At 41.3% G+C, this 23,467-nt stretch overlaps 1 protein-coding gene across 12 annotated transcripts in view; it reads right to left on the reverse strand.

The window, feature by feature from the left end:
- The window catches only part of USP6NL (USP6 N-terminal like), a 239,654-nt gene that overhangs the window by 179,574 nt on the left and 36,613 nt on the right, over positions 1–23,467 (reverse strand). Inside the window, exon 1 of one of the 12 annotated variants that reach the window (XM_075908288.1) lies at positions 11,173–11,572. The exons of 10 other annotated variants lie outside the window; for them this stretch is intronic. In XM_075908288.1, coding sequence (XP_075764403.1) covers positions 11,173–11,245 — 73 coding nt within the window. In that variant the 5' untranslated portion in view covers positions 11,246–11,572. Of the gene's footprint in view, positions 1–11,172; positions 11,573–23,467 lie in introns of those variants that run through there. One more of the 12 variants, XM_075908353.1, reaches the window with a different exon arrangement.

Here is a 23,467-nt window from a genome sequence, read left to right on the forward strand (position 1 = left end):
CTGTCAGAAAACCAATACAATTACATTGTTCACCCACCAACGGCTGCTGTGGCACCAGAAAAGAGGGCAGCCGTCTCATGGGCCTTGTAGGGAGCAGTGGCTGTGTTTCTCTCAGAACACTGCTCATAAGCCAGGTGATGAGGCACATGGTATCAAGAGGAATAAAGCAGGAAATAAGGGCCGGCTGGTGGGTCACAGATTGGGGCTCAGAACAGCCCATGGGGGGACAGACTAGGGCAGAGGCACAGGAGCTAGAGGGTTTACAGCATTAAGCCAGATACTGAATTGGAATGGAGTTGCAGGGACACACGGGGGTAGAGGCAGAGGTGCCTGACTGAATGGCAAAGGCTAGGGTCATCCAGGGTCTGCATGGGGAGGTTTCCCAACTCCCAAACAATCTCTCCCACATAGACACACAAAAGCTACCAGGTTCACTCTCAGGCTCCTTCCATAAGAACATAGGAACGGCCAGACTGGGTCAGGCAAAAGATCCTTGTAGCCCAGTATCCTGTCCTCCAATAGTGGCCAATGCCAGATGCCCCAGAGGGAGTGAACAGAACCAGATAATCATCAAGTGATTCCTCTCCTGTCATCCATTTCCAGCCCCTGACAAAACAGAGACCAGGCACACCATTCCTACCCATTCTGGCTAATAAGTATTGATGGAACTAACCTCAATGAGTTCATCTACCGTATATTCCGGCGTACAAGACGACCTCTGAAGTTAAAAAACATCCCCCAAAAATCGGGGGTCGTCTTGTACGCCGGATGCCCCGCCGCCGGAGCCCCTCCGCGGCTTTGAAAGCCTCGGGGGAAGCCGGCGGCGGGGCATCCCAGGCGCGCATGGGCTGCCCGCCCGCCAGAGCCCCTCCGCGGCTTTGAAAGCCTCGGGGGAAGCCGGCAGGGGGGGGGCATCCCAGGCGCGCATGGGCTGCCCGCCCGCCGGAGCCCCTCCGCGGCTTTGAAAGCCTCGGGGGAAGCCGGCGGCGGGGCATCCCAGGCGCGCATGGGCTGCCCCCCCTCCGGAGCCCCTCCGGGGGGGCAGCCCATGCGCGCCTGGGATGCCCCGCCGCCGGCTTCCCCCGAGGCTTTCAAAGCCGCGGAGGGGCTCCGGCGGGCGGGCAGCCCATGCGCGCCTGGGATGCCCAGCCGCCGGCTTCCCCCGAGGCTTTCAAAGCCGCGGAGGGGCTCCGGCGGGCGGGCAGCCCATGCGCGCCTGGGATGCCCCCCCGCCGGCTTCCCCCGAGGCTTTCAAAGCCGCGGAGGGGCTCCGGCGGGGGGGAGCCCAGGCGCTCCTGGCGGCTTTGCTCCCGGTGCCTCTGGTCTGCTGGGGACCATCTCCAGCAGACCAGGGACACCGGGAGCAAAGGAGGCGGAAGGGCGCTGGGGTATAAGATGAAACCCTATCTTTTAATTAAAAAGATAGGGGGTCGTCTTATACGCCCAGTCGCCCTATACGCCGGAAAATACGGTAGCTCTTTTCTGAACCCTGTTGAAATCCTGGTCTTCCTAGCAATTACTTCCCTCTTCCTAGCAATTACTTCCCCCTCTCACACCTCCTCCATTTTCCCTGAAACACCAAGCCTTTTCTCTGCTTCTGTACTTTAGTTTAAATTATTACTCAAAGTTCTGTATTAATATGCCTAACACGGAATCTGTGTGTCAAAAAGCTTTTCCTCGATCATTTTTGTTGTTTGTATTCTTACACACATACTTAACAGGTATTTTGAAATAAATTACCAAAATAATTTAAGCTAGTAGGATTGTATTTATTGTGTTGTTTTGACAAAATAAGAATTTTTCAGAATTTTAAAATGTTTTGCAGAGAATTTTTTGGAACAGAATTTCCCTCAGGAGTAAACTGTAGTTGAGCAACATTACTACATACAGATCCTCATTACCTCATTTTTCTAAAGTTCCATTAAAACAGAATCAAACTAAAAAATATAAGGAACTAATTTTGGTAAGCCCCAGATAAATCCCTTGGTACAACATCCAAGCATTTTGTTGATAGCATTGGTATAACTAATAATAAAATATCAAACATGTGCAAGAAGTAATACTCATTAATAACTACACATAGCTCAGCCTTTCCTAACCACCTCATGTGATGTCTGATTAGTGAGAAAAAAAGATGTAGACATCATCCATTTTTAAAGGGCAATACATTATCTGGGTAAGGATTGCATTTGGAATAATACATTTACCATTGTGCACAAGACATCAGTATTGAAAGCCAGAGATACTGAATGGCAGAAGAAACTAATATTAACTGGAGTAAAACATTTTAGATCAAAGTCCATTTGATAAGTCAGAATGTTCACTATAAGTCAGTGGTCACCAACCAGTAGATTGGGATCTGCCAGTAGATCTTGAAGCTTGACAGGTGATCCTGACTGGTTTGGCCAGAAAGCTATCAAGTGCTGGCACTTCAGTTGCCCCTCCACCCATTGTCATGCTGCTCCTTCCCTCTGCCTTGGTGCTGCCCCTCTGGAAGCATTGTGCAGGCTGTGGGAGGGAGAAGAGGGGTATCCCTCCTCCCCCCACTTCTGTACCCTATCTCCACACAGAGAAAGGGATGGAGGGAGCTTAGCAATGCAAATCTGTGTCACTCTCATACAGTGTGTGCGTGCCTGTCATTCTCACAAACACACATTGTCCTTCACTCTCAACTCCCAACCTAACACATGCATTATTGTTACTACTAGTACTGATTGCCAAGTGTGTTATATTTGGTTTTTGACTGGTCTGTGCATTTCACAGTTTCTCTTTCTCGCTTATGCTTAAATTTCATTATTTGAGTAGGGTGTTCTAAAATGCTTAACCTGTTGTGGCTGAAGTAATTACCCCTGTGGTAACTGTTGCTCCTGGAAGCGGCTGGCATGTCCCTGCAGCCCCTGAGAAAGGCAGAGCAGGGGGTTCCCACATGCTATCCTTGTCTGCAGATACCACTCCTGCAGCTTCCACTGATCAGTAACTGGGAACTGTGGTCAGTAGAAGATGTGAGCTCAGTGCCTGTAGATGAAGGGCAGTACATGGCACAATGGAGCCATTGCTGTACATGCCAGCTGCTTTCAGGAGTGGTACAGGGCCAGGGCCAGAATAAGTTTGCCTTAACTCCACTGCTCCACCACCCAAAACTCATCCTAATTAAGCGGTGCCCACCCAGAGCCTGCTTCCTGAACCCCTGTCCCAGCCCTGAACCCCCTCCTGCACCCAACCTCCTGACACAAACATGAGTTCCCCTGTACCAAAATTCATTCCCAGAGCTTGCATCTTGAAACCCCACCTGGACCCCAATCCTCTGCCCTGGGGTAAGCCCAGAGCCCCTCCCATACTCTGAACCCTTTCTCTCAGACCAGAGCGTGCACCCCAAACCCCTATCCCAGCCTAGTGAAAGTGACTGAGGTTCAGGAAGGAAGGGGGATGGAGTGAGCAGGGTCAGGCCTTGGAGAAGGAGTGAAGAAGGGGCAGGGCCTCAAAGGAGCAGCAGGAAGGAAGTGGAGCAAGGATATTTGGATGTGAGGTAGATCTTACATGGCACCTGGATTGAAAAAGTGATCTTGGTTAAAAAGGTTTGAGACCATTACTATAAGTCAATTATTTTCTAATAGCATATTGTTTAATTATCCGTGTGTGATCACATCAGTCTGGGGTGAAACATCCCATAACATCCTAAACACACACATTAGTCTAAGGGTATATCTACAGTACAAGCACAACCATGTCAGGTGGCCCAATTATAACAGGATTCAATCTCTAGTATACACAGGCAGCCTCTTCTTGTATGAAGTTTCTTGGGAAGAAGGAAATCATTTTGTTTAAAGCAACAGAGAAAATCTTAAAATAGTGTCTTTAATATCAATGCAGAACAGACTGAACCTAGGTTTTAAGATCTCATCCAAATGTAAGATAGCACAGAAATTTAAGACAGCAGGAAAAGGGGTTTTTCCCCCCCAAGAAGTGGGAGGGAAAGGAGAAAAATGATATTTTCTCAACCAAAGCAGCAGTTAAAAAAGCTAAAGTAATATCAAGGTATTTTTAAATTATTTATTTCTGTAAAAGCTCTCAATAGTTTCCTCTACTTTAATTTTAAATGGATTTTCTTCTGTGAAGGGGAACAGTTAACTCTGAAACCCCTATCAAAGGCAAAACCCTTAGCAACTTTTTCATCAAAGAGGTTAGGTTGAACATAAAGATCGAAACGTTGTAAAGACTAGTTCCCATGAAGGTGTATGTATCATGTTACTTTGGTATAGAAATGTATCAAGAACTCCTGCAGCAAATATAATAGCATTTTACAGACATGTGAAAAAAAATGACTATTTCCTCCAAAACAAGATAAACCAAAAAATGTCAGTTTCTTGCCTCACTGATCACCAACCCTAATACCAAAAATGAAGGCCTTGCCCTATAGTATTTGTGCATAACTTTTGAAACTACTTCCAGAATTTTATCACCTACTAGAAGCTTTACCAGGCATTGCTTGGGTACATAATCAAATAAGTTGAGTTTTTCTTCATTTAAATTATTGTTCTGGGATGGGGCTGAGGATGACAGGTTCATTATGTAGGCTGCCTCAGGGAGAGAAGACAACCCCAGCCATCTCTCACCACAGAAGCTTGGGTCTAGATGAAAAGCGTCTATCCATGGCCGCCAAAGTCACAGTGGACACAATTGACAGAAGGGTGCATATTCCCCATTGGTGCAGGACAAACATACACAAGACAAACAGAGATAGACAAACACTCAAATATATAGTACATAGCTGTACCTTTCTCCACCCCAGCTCCCTGCTGGCCCAATGGAGTTATAGCTGTCCTGGTCCCCATTTCTGGCCCCTTGCTGCCCCCTTTGGTCATTCTGCAATATAACTGCCCCTCCTACCAGATCCCTCCCATTCCATTTCATGAGAAAGTCAAATTCCATGCACATCCCATTATCTTGGCACAATCAAACCCTAACCTTTACGCTACAGGAGGAAATTGCATATTCAATTTGGTGGTACTAGCTCTTACCATTTAGGAAGAATTCTTGAACAAATTTACTCACAGATGGACAGATGTACATTTCTAAAATATATAGTAAGATATTACTAACAAATCAAAACAGGTAACACTTCCCAACAGATATCCTGTTCTACGTGCAAGCTTACAGCAATCCCCTAACCCTAAAATGTAAAATATTCATGGGCTTACCCATACACAACCATGAATTCATTGCCACTGTCACCTACCTACTGATATACAGCAGATTTTTATCTAAACAGCATTATCCTAAAGCAGTGTTTCTTAAAGTGGTCCACAAAAACACTTTGAGAAAGCTGTGAACTGGCCACGCAGGTATGTTTACCGGAGCAGCAGCCACGGAGCCTTGCAACTCCCATTGGCTCTGTTTCACTGTTTGCGGCCCACGGTTCCCTTTGGCTGTAAACAGAGAACCAGAGCCACGAAGCTCCATGGCTGCAATGCCGGTAGGTAAACACACAGGAGTGGCCAGTTAACAAGTTTCTCAAAGTGGTTTCATGGACCACTTTGAGAAACGCTGCCCTAAACTTACAATCCAATACTGTTAAATGGACAGTGACCAAATATATTGTTTCCCACTCTGTTAAAGACAGAAAGAATCTTTTCTTGGATATTAAGGCATCCATTACTTTGGTATGTTAAACTTTCAACTGTTCCGCGTAGTCTAAATAAGCCCTGTAACAGAGTACACTCACCGCCACTGCGTCACCAGCCGTCGGTCCTGGGAATTAGCTCTGACGGCAGGTGGCGGGGATCCTTTTCAGGACTCAGCCCTCCAGCAGTGCCTACAACAGCTTCTAAGCTCCCCCGTTCCGGGTGCAGGTTGTTGATTGGTAGGCCTTCGGGAGGGGGTTCCTCCGCCTCCGGTGCAAGTCAGTGAGTCAATACCTGGCCTTGCTTCGGGTCGGGGTGAGGCGCAATAGTTCGCGTGCCCGGCCTTGCTTCAGGTCCGGGCCATGGGGGAAGAAGTTTACCATATACTCAAGTCTCTCAGCTCACAGAGCAACAGGAATGACTAAAGGTTTAGAGAACATGACCTATGAGGGAAGACTAATAGAACTGGGTTTGTTTAGTTTAGAAAAGAGAAGACTGAAAGGGGACATGATAGAAGTTTTCAAGTACCTGAAAGGGTATCAGAAGGAGGAGGGAGAAAAATTGTTCTCCTTGACCTCCGATGATAAGAAGCAATGGGCTTAAATTGCAGCAAGCGAGGTTTAGGTTGGACACTAGGAAAAATATCCTAACTATCAGGGTGGTTAAACACTGGAATAAATTGCCTAGGGAGGTTGTGGAATCTCCATCACTGGAATGATTGAAGAGCAGGTTAGACAGACATAATCCAGATGGGTGCTTGATCCTGCCACGAGAGTAGGGGATTGGACTTGATTACCTCTCGATGATTAATTAAATTTGTGTCTGAACCGCATGGGGAAGAACTGTATATTTCCTGCTGTTTTACCCACGTTCTTTTACCCACATATTTTGTGTTATAGCAGTCTCGTACAATAACCCAACACGTTTGATATAAAAATGCTTTCACAGCAAATATGATAAAACTCAAATAATGTACCAAAGTCATATTTCTAAAAATAGCTACAGCACTGTACCCAAGGTTTAAAGATTTTAAGTGCCTTTCAAAATCTGAGAGATACAAAGTGTGTAGCATGCTTTCAAAAGTCCTAAAAGAGCAACAGTCGATGTGGAAACTACAGAACATGAACCACCAAAAAGGAAAGCTAGCCTTCTGCTGGTGGCATTTGACTCAGATGACTAAAGTTATCATGCATCAACCTGCATTGCTTTGGATCGTTAACAAGTGGAACCTATCAGCATTAGGGACTCATGTCCTCTAGATTGGAATTTGAAGCATGAGAGACATAGGACTCTTTACTGCATCTAGCATGTAAATATTTTAAACACCAGCTACAGCAGTTAATTAAAATGCCTGTACATACTTTCAAGTTACATTGTAAACAAGAAGCAGGCAGAACTATCTCTTGCAAATGTAACCAAATTTGTTTGCTAGAGTGATTGGCTGAACAAGGAGGAGGACTGAGTGGAGTTCAAAGCGCTATTTTTTACATTGTTTTCTTTTTGAATGCAGTTATTTTTGTACATGATTCTAAATTTGTAAGTTGGATTTTCATTATAAACAGACTGCACTATAGAATTTGCATTCAGTGGACTGAAAAATACATTTTACAGAGAAAATATTTGTAACCAAACCAGTTCTCTGTACACTTTGTATTCTGTTATTGAAATCAATATATTTGAAAATGTAAAAACGACGTCCAAAAATATGTAAAATAAATGGTATAATGTTCACAGCCCTAAAATAAAATTAACACACCTTTAGAATGAGGATATATTTTTTGAGGAATGTCTAGCTTTGAATTAGAATAATTCTTGAGAGATTTTTGTCTAGGGTATCTTATCTTAAAGGCACTGACTCAAAACTCATTAAAATCAATGGGAGCATATTAACTTTAATGGCTTCAGATCAGCCCTTTAATAAGTACATTTTTAAGATTTCTGTAACATAATAAAGAAAAGCCCTACGATTTTGAAAACTGACAATTTTTACAAATATTTCATATTTCTCTGAATTTGAACAGTGAACGTTAACCAGTCTTTCCCATTTAACGTCTCATCAATACACTATTAATTGGTCTTCCATTAAAACAATGGTTTGGGGATAGCAGTAATATAAAGGAATAGTTAAATAACTTTTCCACTGCAATTTGAGGGTCATGCAAACACTTGTATTATATTACGTGTATTTTATTTTTATAAAACTTATCTTGGATTGGATTTAATTTGACAGCAGTCCTTTCAAGCAAAATTCACATCTAAAATTATTTTTAAATTTAAAACAAATGAAAATTATTAGCCATAATAGATCATTTTATCAGCACTGTTTTTGATAATCCACTGTTTTGATGAATAGCTAAGTGGACAACAAATAACTCTAGTATTCAGCAATAGCTAATATTAAGTATAACAAAGCAGCTATGGTTTCTGCCCTGCAAAGAATTATTCATACAAATATTTTTAGTCATGTGTTTGCAAGATTCAGAGCTATATTTGTTAGTCATATTCTTCAGTCACATTATGATGAGAGATACTAAACCAGTGTTTCATAAACTGTGTTCCAGGGTACACTGGTATGCTTCAAGGCAGTCAGAGGTGTGCCACAGAGAAGAACAGAGTTCAAAATGGATGCCCTTAAAGGGACAGGCAACCTTTTTTTATTTGCTCTATAACTTTCCCCCTAACTCCACCCCACCTTTTTTTTTTTTTTTTGGCGCGCTCAAGAAAAAAATCCTTGGGGTTCCTCGAAAAAAAGTTATTGTTCATGTTCTTCAGTCTTAAAAAGTTTAAGAAACACTATACTAAACGAAATCCAATATGATTAGTTGCCTGGGTCACTTTAGGCTGAAAATAAACTCAAGGCTCTTTATGATGTGCAGTTAGAATAGACTGCTTTGGTAAACTGTTCAGATAGTCTGTTAAATACATAATGCAAGTTTGAAGAATGGAAAATAAGAAAGTTGGTTAAAAGAAAACATTTAAGTCTTCCAGGAAATAGCCAATCTGCATTTTATTTGCTTTATTATCAATTCTTGTTTTCAAGCCTTGAAAGCTATGACTGTAAAAATGTGCTCCTGCCTGACACTTGCCATTGATGATCTCAGACTAGAAATAATCTCAGGGGAGGGAGGAGTTAAAATATTAATTCGTAGGTCATTATCGTGTACATTTCAATGGAAAAATAATGAAGTTTTCAAGAGAAATATATATAGCTGTTAATATATGTATTATAAAATTGTGTAACATCGCCACCCTTATTGTGCCTAAATTAAAGCATATTTAAATTATACATATTTTCACCTGACGTGCAGTACCCCCACCTAGTAATGACCACTCTGTCATTTTCAACGTAAATTCTCTGTGTCAGTGACTCAACAGAGATAGCACTAGCAAAGTTGTAAAAAGATTTAATCCAGATTAAGAAATTTGATCCAAAAGTTAAATTTACAAAAATAAAATCTTACAATAAATACTTTTGCTTATAACAAGCTAGCATTTTTTATTTATAGAGAAGAGTACCTGAAAACCATATTGACCTCTGCCATATAACAGTGATTTGGAAACACACAATTCACATATCTATCATACCTCACTAAATTCACCTCACATTCTAGTGTACTGGGCTTCCTTGCAACCTTCCTTTACAAAAAAAAGTCCCCGTTTACTGAAAACCACTGACTATAGTTCTTTACATGAACAAATTATACAGGATTAATTCAATTACAGGTTTCAAGTGATATAAAACTGAACATTTATTCACACTACTCTGTTTCCAACTATTAACATTTTCCCATTTTTGATTATTTCTTCAGAGTATTATCAATTCCTTCACTAATGTTAAAAATGTAATAACTTAAACAGTTTATACATATAGGTGATACAGTTAAAATAAACACTATATCCTGGTCAATTACTAGCAGCATGCAACCCTTAAATTTAAGATGACCAAAAAGTAGGAAGAACAGATTCACAGCCATTTAACAATAGGGAACAAGAAAAACTAAACTAAGAAAATTAATTTGGCTTTTTCCAGACATAGTCCAAAACAAATACTGATTTCAATGCAAAGTGAAAATGTACATAGTCAGGGATTCTGGTGTGTTGGGGTGTGAGAGTGCGGGGGGGGAGGGGATTAAACCCAGTTATTTCACTACTTCTGTAAAATCAAACACTACACCATAAATTGCTTCATCATCTAGCTATACTTATATCAAAAAATCCAACCTATTTTCCCATCGATGCATTTGTATAAATTATACTGTTATCAATGAAAGCTAAGCACAGAGATCAAAAAGAAGACGAGGGTCTCTCCTCATCATTTTTAATTATACACTAGACATTCATAAAAAGATAAAATCGAACTGACTGAAAAGTCCATCCAAGAATTTATTACATCATTTCACTGATCAGAATGAATTAGCCAAATTACCACAGAAACAAATAAGGTAAGCAAATAATTTCGGAAATTCAGCTTTAATTCAGTACCTGCTTTGGCAAATAGGGCCCAGTTTGTGGTCATATTGCTTTTACAAAATAGTAGGTTCCAATGACTTCTCTGGAGATATTTTTAATTAATACTTGTGGTATGAGGGATTTAGAATCAGGTCATTGGCCTCTCAGAGCTTACTTAAGAAGGATGCACACAAAAAAAGCAGACAAATCAAACACAGATGTTTACATGGTGAATGCCTTAAGGCAAGTTACACACAGTAGAAAAAAATCCTGCAATACTGTCAGGAAGTGAATTTCTATAAAAGGTTTTATAAAACAGTTTTCATTATTGGATTCTTACAAACAATGCATTTGTTAAAAAAATTTCTAAAAATATTTAAATAAATTGAAAAACTCAAAATGGGCAATTAAAAAAAATCCAGCATTTTACCAAGTTTCTAATCAGGTGAAGAGTACCACTTTCTGCAAAGAATTCTTTCACTTTAATCAATAGCAGCAAATATTTGACACACTGAGCAGATTAACACAACAACAGCAATCAATTTTAAACTATGACAAAATGTTTCAAGTAATGTTTCAATAACCATTTATAGGATTTTAAGGTTAGAAATATTCCATAATGGTACTGCTGTTTAGGATGGTTAAAATGGGTTATTATTGGACTTTTGGTCTCATTTCAATAAATGTTAAGTCTTTTATTATATTCTAATATGAAATACTTAAATTCAAAAATCATATTCCTGTGACAGCCTTTTCACAGCCTCACCTATGTGCACAAGGCAAATATTTTAGTACAGAAGAAAAAGGTTATGGTCCTTATGACAAAGTAATTGTTACAAATACTGGAAAACCTCCATCGACAGCACAATAAATCTGATGAGGATTCTTTTTAGAACAGCAGCAGTTGCAAACAGTGATAATGGGTTTAATGTAGTTCAAAGCCAACTACAGTAAATGAATATTGTTGCGACAGTATGCAACCATATACTAAGGGTTGAGTACACATTTCAAACAATTATACTAGAACCAAACCAGGAGATAAACCTAGCTTATAAACACATTGCTTAAAGGGTTAAGAATTAAATTTCAAAGCTGCTCCTACCTTTCTTCACAGCATCTGTTCTACGTCTTGCTGGCGACACTAGCTCCTTCACAATCTGTAACACCTGAATCATTGCTAGTTAGCAAGATCAAAGACACCAGCTGCTTCTCCAGATTTCCAACAGGTTTCATCACTACAGATCATTACATGTCTGTCTTCAGTAAGCTCAAACAAAACCCATGCATCTCTGTTACCTTTCAGAAAAAAATTCTACATGACAACTATACAGTCTGAGGAGAGGGATTTAAAGTGATTTCTACACATGGAGACAAAGGCAGTCCCTCAAGGACTGCAGATTGTATTAGCACAAAGCGTTCTAAATTAGTTATGTATAAGTCAGCGTGGACCTTTTCAATTAATAAAGTTTAAAGAAAAATGTTTCACCTCCAAAAAAGGGGGGAAAAAAACAACTAAAATTCCTTTAAATCAAAGTTGACAGATGCAACATAATCCCTTAGGCACACCATAAAAAAATCATGCTTTGAAATATTTTTCTATGAAACATTTTAAGGAAACTGTTGATTCAAAGAAATCTGAAAACATAGTAATGAAGAAAAAATTGTCAGGTCGACCAATGAAACTAAAAATCTAGCTTACTAAATTCTGAGTCCTCAGTAATGCCAAAACAATCTAGCACAATCTCAAGCACCTGCTAAAAAGACCCCCTTTCCATTTCTTCCCAGCCCTCCCAGCCTCTTCACACACACCCTTCTAACATTATTATACAATATCACTACAGTATCGCCAGATGTATAATTCTTATACATTACACTGCACACTAGAAATCCTAGGTGTATTTGTAACATTTTTTTTTAAACCAACGGAGGCACAGAGTACACAGAATTTCAACTGAAGTATCATCATTGCTTCTGTCAGGTAATTTTAACAACTGAATTGCAACAAATGCTCAAGTAATTTTTAATACCATTTTGCAAAGTGTACACTGACCATTCAGAAATCTTCTCTGTAAAAGTAATCCACATAAAAAGGTGAAGGGGGAAATCATTTTTATAAGAGGTCCATTAAAATGCTAGATAGGCAGCTCTTTTAAATGCACATTTTTGAAAACCAAATCCTATGAGGAATCATGTGGCCTGGACTACACAAAAAGAACAGTTTAGAAAGCCAACTACGTATTCCAGGAAAACCATAACATTAAAATAAAGCACAGATCACAACCAAAGAATAGCAAGACCGGTACTCTGTCTCTTAGATCTTCTATTCCTAAACACAATAAATGGAACAAGTTTTGGAAGGAGAGGTAAGTAGCTCTATTTTCTATCTGCAGAGTGAAAACATTTATGATTCTAACTATGCTGACACATTCCTGTGCATGCTTCTCTTTCCCCCTCTCGTTCTCACACAAAATGCATGAGAAACCGCATTTATCATGTTAAAGTCATCTGCATCTGCCTATTAATCCCTCCCCCCAGAAGTAACAGCATCATATCTGGTTTAAAGAAAACAAAAATAAGAACTTCAATCAGACGAGTTGTCAAAGAAATATTTTCCCCACACGCATGCACACACACACACACACAATCAAGTCCTGAATTAATAGGAAGCTTAGAAACCATTACTGTGCAATTTACTCCTAGTTAAAAGAAAGTGCTTTATGCCACTAGAAGACTAGGAATACCCCCTTTCCAACCGTGATACATCACCTCAGATTTCATGCTTCAGAATAATGACTTCAACATTAGAGAAAAGCCATTTTAGTTCTATTTAAAGGATTGTAAAACTTTGTTGTAACTTCCCTAGTAGGGATGTGAAAGGTTAATGAGTGATGCTTACCACTTCCAGTTAACCAGTAGGGGCTAAAGTAGTTAGCCACAAACTGCTCCAGCCCCCACTTTAACTTTAAACATGATGTTTGACCAGTTGACCAATTAAATTGAATTTTACATCCCCATTCTCTACCCCAGGGATTCCTGTACAATTGGACTTAGGATAGCATGGCAGGAAATCAAAATGATAATTCCAATAGAGAACAAAAATACAACTCTAACTTAAATTAATAAGAAAGATAATTTAAATTAATAACTATTGAATTCATGACTGCATAGTACACAGGTTTTATTTGTGCTTGTTTAGAAGGACCTCATGGCACATTAAGCAGCGGAGACAATGACTTGCACAACTCATTTGCTGCATAACTTGTTAGCGACATGGGCATCCCAAACTCATGCTCATAATGCCTTTATACCACACCATTCCGTTATGTATTCTCTGTTTTATGAAGTCATGATATCACCATTTCACAAACTATCTTTAAGTAGATAAATTCTCAAAGGTGCAGTAAAACCTCATTGTTTCCCAGTTGATTACATTGCAAAGTCACATTGAAAAGCTGACTTCCAATTTTCTTGGACACAGAACACAATTAGGGATCTTAAACTGCGAGTAACTGACTAATTGAATAGGACGCCTCCACCCACCTCTTAAGTGTATCATCAGCCCTACACTTCAAAAGCGAAAGCACCGCATAGAGCCCAGGGTCAGTTGAGGACTCCCCCACTGACCCTGGACTCCATATGGCACTGCCACTCTGAAACGCTGCAGGGAATCCAGCATCAGGCTCCACACAGCGTCTCAAAGAGGCAGTGACGCACAGAGCCCAGGGTCAGCGGGGGAGTCACAAGCTGGCCCCGAGATGCACGCAGCATTTCAAAGAGGCAGCACCACGTGGAGCCTGAGGTCTGGCCCCAAACTCCACGCAGTGCTGCCGCTTTCAAGTATCCCCTCGTCTTCCCCCACCCTTGCTGCCTCTGACAGAGGTGGGGGGAGGAGGAACGACTAGTTCTTCACATCCCTAAACACAATGCTATAAATTATTCTTACATTGCCCAAAAGCTAAGATCAAAACTATAAAAAAAGATAGAAGCCTTTTCTCCCAAACAACTTAAAACCTAAGTTTTAGGTGAGCTAACAAGTAAGGCTAAAGAAAAAGCAGGGAAGGAATGAAGTAGAATCAATAGTAAGATTACACTATAACCCAGTTAATCACAAACATATCTTGAGGATCCTGTTAAACGAATGTTTAAATAAAGAGAACTCTTTCACTTCCACAAAAGGGAGTGCTTGAATAAGGACAGCATGATGGCGCTGCTAAAAGCAACACACAGAGTAGGTGAAGAAGAGGATGCACTTCATGCTTAGAATAGCAATGTGTGTTGTGTTAGAATATAACTTCAACTGACAAACTGCACCTATGTGCCAAAAGGGGAAAAAACTAGAGAATGTCCCCAAATCTTCCCACGGCTCTGGGATAAGACCCATAAGAGAGCTACAGCACTCTACTAAAATGTAGGAATGATCTTGTTTTCGCTTCCTAACAGAAGCAGTTTCTCCCCCCTGTTGATAATTAGGGAGAGAAATGCAGAGTGACAAAACTCTTTGTGGTCTGGCAGTTTTGCTGGGGCCACAATCCGTAGAGCCCTGCAAATCTGTCGATATCCGCTTTATATCCACAGGTATCCACTTCCAAGGATGTGGGTGCAAATATCTGCAAAAATGATCTGCAGATTGTGGATCAGATATGGATACAAATTTTGTTTCTAGAACCCTGATAATCTGCAGATATCTGCTTCATATCCACAGATATCTGCTGATCATTAGACAATTTTTCTATTAAACAGCCTTCTGTTCTTGTCCGTCTCTCGGTCATGGGATGTTCAACTTTCACACACAGATGCATATACATATACAAACATATGAATGTGCATTGTATTTGTATTGCAAGGGTTGGAAGGGCTTCTGGAAAGTTCGATTTGATTGGGATCGTGCCAACGTTTGCTTACCTTGAAAGATGGATAAAAATTGAATATTCAGACAAGACCAGCCATCATACGCATCCCTCACTTTTCATATACAAGAGACAAAGAAGGATACTTCTATAACTTGTTGTTTCTTCACAAACTTTTTTGAAAGGAATCTGAGCTTTTGGAGGAACATAGAACTGCTGAGAGCAAGCCTTTATTGCCAATCAAGACTTTTTGAAATCAAGGAACAGTAACATTGAAGAATTCCAGCCATTTGAACAAGAAATCTACGTGGTCATCCATCAAATTAACACTTTCATGCAGATAGAGGACGGCAAAGCTCAACAATCGAAAAGCAGATGAAATCCAGCCGATTGAGGTGGAAGAATCAAACTTTAACATGCCGGACTAAGATTTCAAAAGCAGATCTCAAATGAATCTCAAACAGAGACAACTGTTCAACTACATTATATCCTACATTCAGCGTGAGCTATCAGCCACAGATCAAAATCCAGCACCAACACCTCTCTGGTTATTCATCGCTGGAGGCGCTGGCAAGACATTTCTACTCAAGCTGCTGATTGAGCTGATTCGTCATCTTTACCAACCAACAGAGCCTGCTGGGACCTTCGTCAAAGTGGTAGCCCCCACTGGAGTAGTTGCACTATTGGTCAAGGGCCAAACACTGCACTCAATGCTCAAGTTCCACATTCAAAAAGACCGCCACATGCCCTATGACACCCTTGTCTGCAGATTACCTGCAACTTATGTAACGTCAATGGCATAATGTGAGATTCGTTATCACTGACAAAGTTTCTATGATACCATATGAGTGGTTGGTGTACGCTGATCATCGATTAAGAGAACTTGATCAATCACCTTAATTACTTGAGCCTTGCCTTAAACACAACTGGTTTTAATTACAAATATAAATACCTAGTGCAAAAAAAAAAAAAAAAACATGTGCAAGAAAAATCTCTCTCAAAATATATAAGTACATCAAAATGAACCTTGGCATTCTTATTACTTGAAACACTAGATTTAAGACCAAAGACAAAAAATTAAATATAAATATATATATATATAAAAAAAACTTAAAAAAAAATCTTTCTAAAAGCACACCAAAAAAGACTGAAAATAATAAAAAAAGTGCACCAAAAAGTCAAAAATAAAGTTAAGCTAGCAATTTGGGAGAAAGATTAGATGACTAACAGCAACTAGCTTGAATCATACTTAGCCATCCAATCTCTCTCAAATTGCTAGCTTAAAACTTTATTTTTGACTTTTTGGTGAGCTTTTAGAAAGACTGTCTTTTTTAAAAGTTTTTTTTTTTATAGATTTTTTTTTATTTTTGCAAATGCAATTGTATCTATATGGGGCTCTACCTATGCAAGTGTAAAAAAGTACACAAAACAACCTTAGAATAGCTATGTCATTCCCATTTTCTTCAGTAAGCCTGTGCTTCACTGTTCCAGGTGGCAAGAAGCCATGCCATGGAGTGAGAACAATGATAGCTGCTGTATATGGATACCATTGTTGAAGCTAGATGCTAGGTGTTGCACATTCGCACATGCTTTGGTACCCATAAAAAAATTATTCTGCCCTTTGATGGAAAAGATTAGAGGGAACATTGGTCACTTGCACTGATCTCCTTTGGCAATCAATAACTCACATTATTTCCCCCCTTCCTCTTCGTTAGCAAGAATATAGTGTAGAAAGTCAAGAATTTGAAGTATTAAAGTGGCCTTGGCAATCTAAACAAGTTTATCTGAACATCCTGTTTGCCAAGAATATAAAACAGTGAAGAAACTCGCCTGAGTCAGATGCAGACATTATTCATGATGAACAATGTAATGAATAGTTTAGGAAAACTTATACACCCATTGCAGAACCAGACACCAGTTTTACTGGCTGCTATTTATCCCCCTTCACCAAACAACCAAAAAATAGTGTTGCACATTGACACTTGCTTCTAAAGAAACAAGACAAAATTACCGGGGGCTTCATGTCAGTCCTACTGATTTCTCCCCTGAAAAGCAAGTTAACAAGCCAATCCAGTCATCAGTCTCCTTTTACTGTTGAATGATTACAGAGTAATAGTTTAAAGTGTTTTTTCTCATCTCTAAATCATCTGACACTGATATAGTTTTTCTAAAAACCTGCATTTGATACAGATGTGATTTTTCAGGACATTTAATCTTAATACAAATAAAAATGATTACCTACAGCTAGTCAAGAACAGCTTGCAGGAATTCTGAAAATTTTAAAGACTGATTCACTATTAGAGATGTGGAAGTTAACCAGTAGGCACCACTCTGACGGAGTGCTGTTTACCAGTTATGGTTAAAACAGCCCCATGCCTGATGCAGACAGAGGGTTACTCTAGCCTGGAGTGGGCCCACTGCAGGCATAACATTTAACTGGTTAACTGACTAAGCGGGATTGTACATCCTTATTCACTACTGACACAAAAGAAAATTTAAGTGCACCTTCATAATTCTACTATATGCAAATATTTAAAAATCCAACAGACGCTACTCAAAGAAACATTCTCAACTTTAAATTAGTGAATGCAATGGGGGTGGTAAGAAATTAGCACTAATATCTGTCAACGCTACATGATTATGGAATACACATCTATTAAAGTAAAATACATCAAATTCCATGTAACAATGAAGAAAGTTTAAAGACAGAAGTGCAGGGTAGTAATGTTCTGAAACCAGTTGTTATATGAAGAAAGTTATCTAATATTGGATTTTATGGATCACTATGATCAGCTCTTAACCAACTTTCAAGGAACAGAAAGAATAAGCTCCATTTTGCTTAGGCAGCTGTCATTACTCAACATCAAAAATGCTTCCATTGATGTAATTACAATTAGCTGTTCTTTGAAAACAGCCTTTTATGAAATGTACTGCCAGAAGGCAACACATAAGAGAGCCAAGAAACCCTTTTTCAACCTATGGCTCCACAGAAATCTGTCAGAAATACTTACGTCAGTTTCTTAAATGTGAGGAAATCCCAACAAGTTTTCTCCTGATATTTCCTTCCAACATTTAGCCTGGAAAAATTTAATGCTCATGGCATATTGTCTAGGTTTTTTTTTTTCCATCAATCATCATCATCCAGCATTACAGCTTCCCAAAAAATACACCTGTTGGTTGTGCCCTCATTTAAAGAGAGGAAGATGAACATGCTACTAAAGAAAAAAAGCTTAAAGGAATACAAACAAATAACTATAAATTTACACATTTTCTAAATGCAGTATTATATCACAGCCACTCTGTTTCCAATTTTAAATAAAGCAAGCATTCCCAGGACTTGGGCTGATTTTGACTATCAGGCAGCAAACTGATCAGCAAGATCTTAGTTCTCAGTGATTAAAAACTACTAAAGCCTCTGATAAAATATTTTCCCTGACCACAATATACATGGGTGTCAGTGGAACATGTTACATTACAGTATTCAAGCTAACAGCAGGAGTCTCACCCATTCTCCTGGTTATTCAATTTGGCCCCAATCCTGATTAAACTGGGTAAATTGAGGTTCCATTGCATACATTTTTTCCATAAAAATAAAAATGTAGAAGTGTCAAAACACTGTTGCCAAAAAGTGCTTTCTTTATTCTTTTTATCATACAATTATAAAATAAAACCAACTGGAATAAAAATATTCTACTTAGTTCAAAGTATACTATATAGAGCAGTATTAACAAGTCATTTTCTGTAGGAAGTTTTAGTATGTACTGACTTCACTAATGCTTTTTATGTAGCCTGTTGTAAACTTAAGCAAACATCTAGATGAGTTGCTGTACCCAGTGGAAGACTTTTATATACCCTCGGGGGTAGATGTACACCTGGTTGAAAATAGGGATGTAAAGGTCTAACCAGTAAACCAGTGTAAACTTAAACAACAAATAGTATGGTAGTACTTCATAGACTAACAAAACATGTAGATGGTATCATGAGCTTTCTGGGCACAGCCCACTTCCTCAGATGACTTCTCCAGCCAGGCCCACCATGGGCTGCTTAAGGATAACCAGTTAAACATAGCATTTACCCAGTTAACTTTTTAAATAGGAATTTACATCCCTGGTTGAGAGCCACTGATCTAGAGGTCCAATCCAATGTACCGCTGATTTCAGCGGTACAGATCAAACCTATTCCACTACCATGTAAAGAGACAGGTAAGTACGACTGGGGTGAAATGAATGGGGTACCAAAGAATGTCTTTAAAGTTTGTACTGTTTAGTTAGTTCTACAAAAGTTGATGCCAAGACTTGCATTTATACTAGAAGATCTACCAGATGTTGCTTGGGTCCTTAACTCAAATAAGTTTTGTGTTTTTTTTCATTTAAGTCATCGTTCTGTTGTGGGACTAGAGTGAGGAGTTCAGTATGCACACTGATTCAAGTCAGAAACTCAAAAAAGAGATTCTAAAAAACACAACATTTTTGCTTTTGAGTTTTTCAAGAAGGTTAGAAATTTTATTTCATAAAGCTTATTAGGTTACAAAAAAAACAGAAGACCAAAAAAGGGGGCTATGAATCGGTATTTGAGTCCTTGGGATAAAAAGTATTTTTTCTGAAGAATGGCACTCACTTTAAAAGGGGACCACCAAAGTGGGGGAGGAGTGTACCACCTTTTCTACTTTAGAATTTACATAAAGGCATGAAACATCTCTTACAAAAAAAGTCTAATCTCTACTGGTTTTTGTACATTACAATTTCCAGTCTTCTCTAATCTCCCCCCCCCCCCCCACCCCCGCACTAAAAGACTCTGGCCATGTTTTCATTTCAGAACTGATGGAAGCCATAAGGTGAAATCCTGACCACACTGAAGTCCATGGGAATTTTAACCAGTATTCACCCATAATGTACACCAGTCTCCAACATTTTTATACCCAACATCACTTCCTAAATGTCAAGGCAAGCCAGGATCTACCCCATCCCTTTCCCAAGACCCCACCCCTTTCTTGAGGCCCCACCCTTTCCAAGGACTACCTGTTGCTAATGAAAACTCACCATAAGTTACATAATTACACCTGAGCCATTTTGCTAGTGCTGCAGCTGGGGAGAACAGTTTAATTTAAATTGTGAAACAGATTAAGCATTTTAACTCTCATGTTAGTTTATCAAACTTCATTTTAAATAAAGTAAAATATTATGTCCAACACAAAAGGTCTCAATATTTCCTTTATTTATGGCAGGCATGGGGAATCTTTTTTGTGTCAGGGGCCATCGATCCACAGAAAAATCAGTTGGGGACCAAAGTGAGAAGCAAAAAAAAAAAAAAAAAAAAAAAATCTACCCGAAACCCCTAACCCTCTCTGATTTGGCCCCCAACTGAGACACCTCACTCTCTTGGCACTCCAATCCCCAAGGGGGGATGGGAAGGGACAGGAAGGACTGAGGTTCAGGGCTTGCCATAGGACAGATTTACTTTTCTGGGGTTCCAGAGTTAGAGGATTTTATGGACCCCTTTAGGCTCTGGGGTGGGAACAAAAAAGAGGGGCTCAAAGTACAGGACAGGATTACCATCTAGTGGTATAGGGATGCAGGCTCTGGGTGGGAGGTAGGGTTCAGGATGGGGTGAGGAGGGCAGGGTCTGGAAGAGAGTTTGGCAGCAGGAGAGTGTGTGTGGAAAAGGTACGAGAGGGAGTTTGGGAGCGGCAGAGGACTGGGGAAATAACACAGAGAAGGTGAGAGGGTGAGAATGCAGCCTAATAGCTAGTTGGGGAAGGAAGCAAAGAAGTGGTGTGTAAAGGAAAGAGCAGTTTCTGCAAAGTAAAATTGCATTCCACCTCAACTTCCATCTGCTCCAGCCTCACTGCCCTCAGCGCCATGATCCCCCCCAGCCTGATACCCTGCATCACCCCATGTTCCTCATGTTCCCGCTGCCCCCTCATCCTCCTTTGACCCCACTCCTGTCCCACTCCTGTCCCCACATCCCTGTGCCCCAAAGCACACTCACCAGCAGGGAAGAAGCACTGGGACTTGCAGCCTCCCAGGAATAGTACTGGGGAAAGGCGGGGGAGGGACAAAGTCTCTTCCCTGCCCAGCCCTTTGCTTGCAGGCAGCAGCTCCAGGACTCTGGCTGAGGCAGGCAGAGACCAGGGCTGCGGAGGGCTGCCCAGGGCTGACTCCAGCCCAGCCAGGCGCAGTGGGGCGCTGAGAAAGGGGCTCTCCGACCCCACACACAGCTTGCGGGGAACAGCATGGTGTAGCCCGGTACCCATCATGCCATGTGTGCTGGCCACCCAGCCCTTGCTCTGCCGAGAAGGCCAAGCCCCAGACCTACCCCCTCCTGCCCAGAGCAGGAGACAAAAGCCAGGGATGCACACGCACCTCTTCCCTCCCCCACCAGCCAGCAAGTTAGTGAAGAACCCAGCTGGAATGCGTCCAACTGGGCGGGCGGCTGTCCCTCTTTGCTCTAGCCTATCTGGCTACGGCGTTCAGCCCACCGAGATTGATCCAGCTCAGCTGGAGCATGGCACAAACAGAGGCACCCAGGGCCAGATTCGGGGGGGGGGTTACCTGGGCAGCTGCCATCAGGCACCATGCACCCGGGGCCAGGGACCATGCAGCATCCTTAGAGCAGCAATCAGACACAGCTGTAAGGTACGCAGTGCGCCGGGGCCATGCATGCGCCGTGCACCTGCTACCCGGGATGTAGGAGTGGCTTGAGCCAGCTCTGCAGCCACCTTGCCAGCTGGCCAAGGTGATAGACTCGTAGGGGCGCTGCAATCAACCAGTCGGTGACCACTGACATACACAAACATCCAATTTTTATCAACATTAAGCCCCTTGAAATACACAATTAAAACAGTGTTAAAACCTAAATCTAGACGTGGGAGCCTCATCCAGCATGAATTGGTGGGAATTCTTTTATGTTTTAATTTCCCCTGTTTTCAGGCTCATGGCTGGCTAGAGAACTAATGAGTACACAAGAGATAAACCATGCAAATGAAAACTGTTAAACCTCTTTCCTGTATATTTTTGTAACACCTATTTGACACTTGGGAAAAGTTCTCTAGTAGAGACTCAGGACCCTCCACACCTTCAATTAAAAGGCAGATAAAGACTCTGTCAACCTACACCAGTCATCCAAGCTTTGTCAAGCAAAAAGACTGAGACTAAAAAGATATTAAGCTAAGAATGTCAGGAGACAGAACATACAAGAAACCAGCTAGTACTGATGGTTATGTTAAGCAGCGAGCAGTCATGAATAATTTGTTTTAAATTTTGAAATAACTATTGAATTGTACACATAGCTATCAAGTAATATTATTACCATTACTCATGTCCTCCTTCCTCACTTTCCTCATAGGCTTTTTCTACATTAGTTATAACCCTTATTCTACAAGCCAGCCTAGACAAATTCCTGTGCCCTGGTAGACAATGGGATTCTCCCAGATGGATCATCTTTCAAGATCAGGGCCTAAATTACTCCAGGTTGAACCTCCTTGGTCCCAAGTATCAGAGGGGTAGCTGTATTAGTCTGAATCTGCAAAAACAACGAGAAGTCCTGTGGCACCTAATAGACTATCAGATTTATTGGAGCATAAGCCCTCTCATCCGGCCCGTGGAGACCTTTTTGTCTGGCCCCGCCTTCTTCCGCGTGCACCAACCGGAGCCAATCAGGCGGAGGGTGGCTGCGGCGGTGGAAGGAGAGAGCTTGAGTCCGAGCATTGGTGTCAGCGGGAGAAACAGATTCGCAGGCGGCTGCGTGAGGCCCCAGCGCGCGCACGGGACAGCAGGTAGCCCAGGTCAGGGACGGCTCCGCGTGCCGCTTGGCCGGGCGGGCGAAAAAGGGGGGTCTCAAAGGCGGGCTCCGGATCAGACCCGGCGGCAGAGGATCGCGGGAGGCTGGACGGAGGGGAGGAAACCCGACGGTGGTTTCTCAGGGGCTAGGAGCGAGGGGCTACTTCTCCGGGGGCGGGGCTGAGGAGCTGGTGCCCATTGCAGGAGGCGGTCTGGTTGCTGTGGCACAGCCTCTGGGTGATGCTGTGCCGTGCCTAGCGCGCTGCCCTGGTCCCTGCAGTGCGCCCTGAAGAAACATCCCTCTCCCTTCCACGTCTGGTCTCTCTCATCCTGATATCCTGCCGGGTATCAGTCTGTGGGAGCGTTGGGCACTGCTTTCCAACTACCTTTACCAAGTGATAACGTGTCTGCTTTCAAACCAGCTTTTCCCATTAAAATGCATGCCCCTTGTTCCATGGGGCTATGTTACAAATTGTCACCTCATTCCCTGCATGATAGGAGAGCGATCACATCTCTTCAAGTGTGAGTGTCTTAGGCTGAACATATTGCCAGGATTATGTTGCTTACAATTTTCATCACATTGCGCAGGTGGAAATGAGTTCTCAGCAGTTTCCCCGTTCTGGAGCCCCTCCTGCAGGACTAGGACAAGCACCACCCCCAATTTCAAACAGCGATTTCTAAAGCCAGAAATGTCTGCTATTTTGGCATCCAGGAAACAATTTCACCATTCACACTAATACAGGTGTTCATGTGTAGTGCATCAATGTGTTAT

This window comes from Pelodiscus sinensis, chromosome 1, assembly GCF_049634645.1.
Source record: "Pelodiscus sinensis isolate JC-2024 chromosome 1, ASM4963464v1, whole genome shotgun sequence".
NCBI classification, from domain to species: domain Eukaryota; kingdom Metazoa; phylum Chordata; order Testudines; family Trionychidae; genus Pelodiscus; species Pelodiscus sinensis.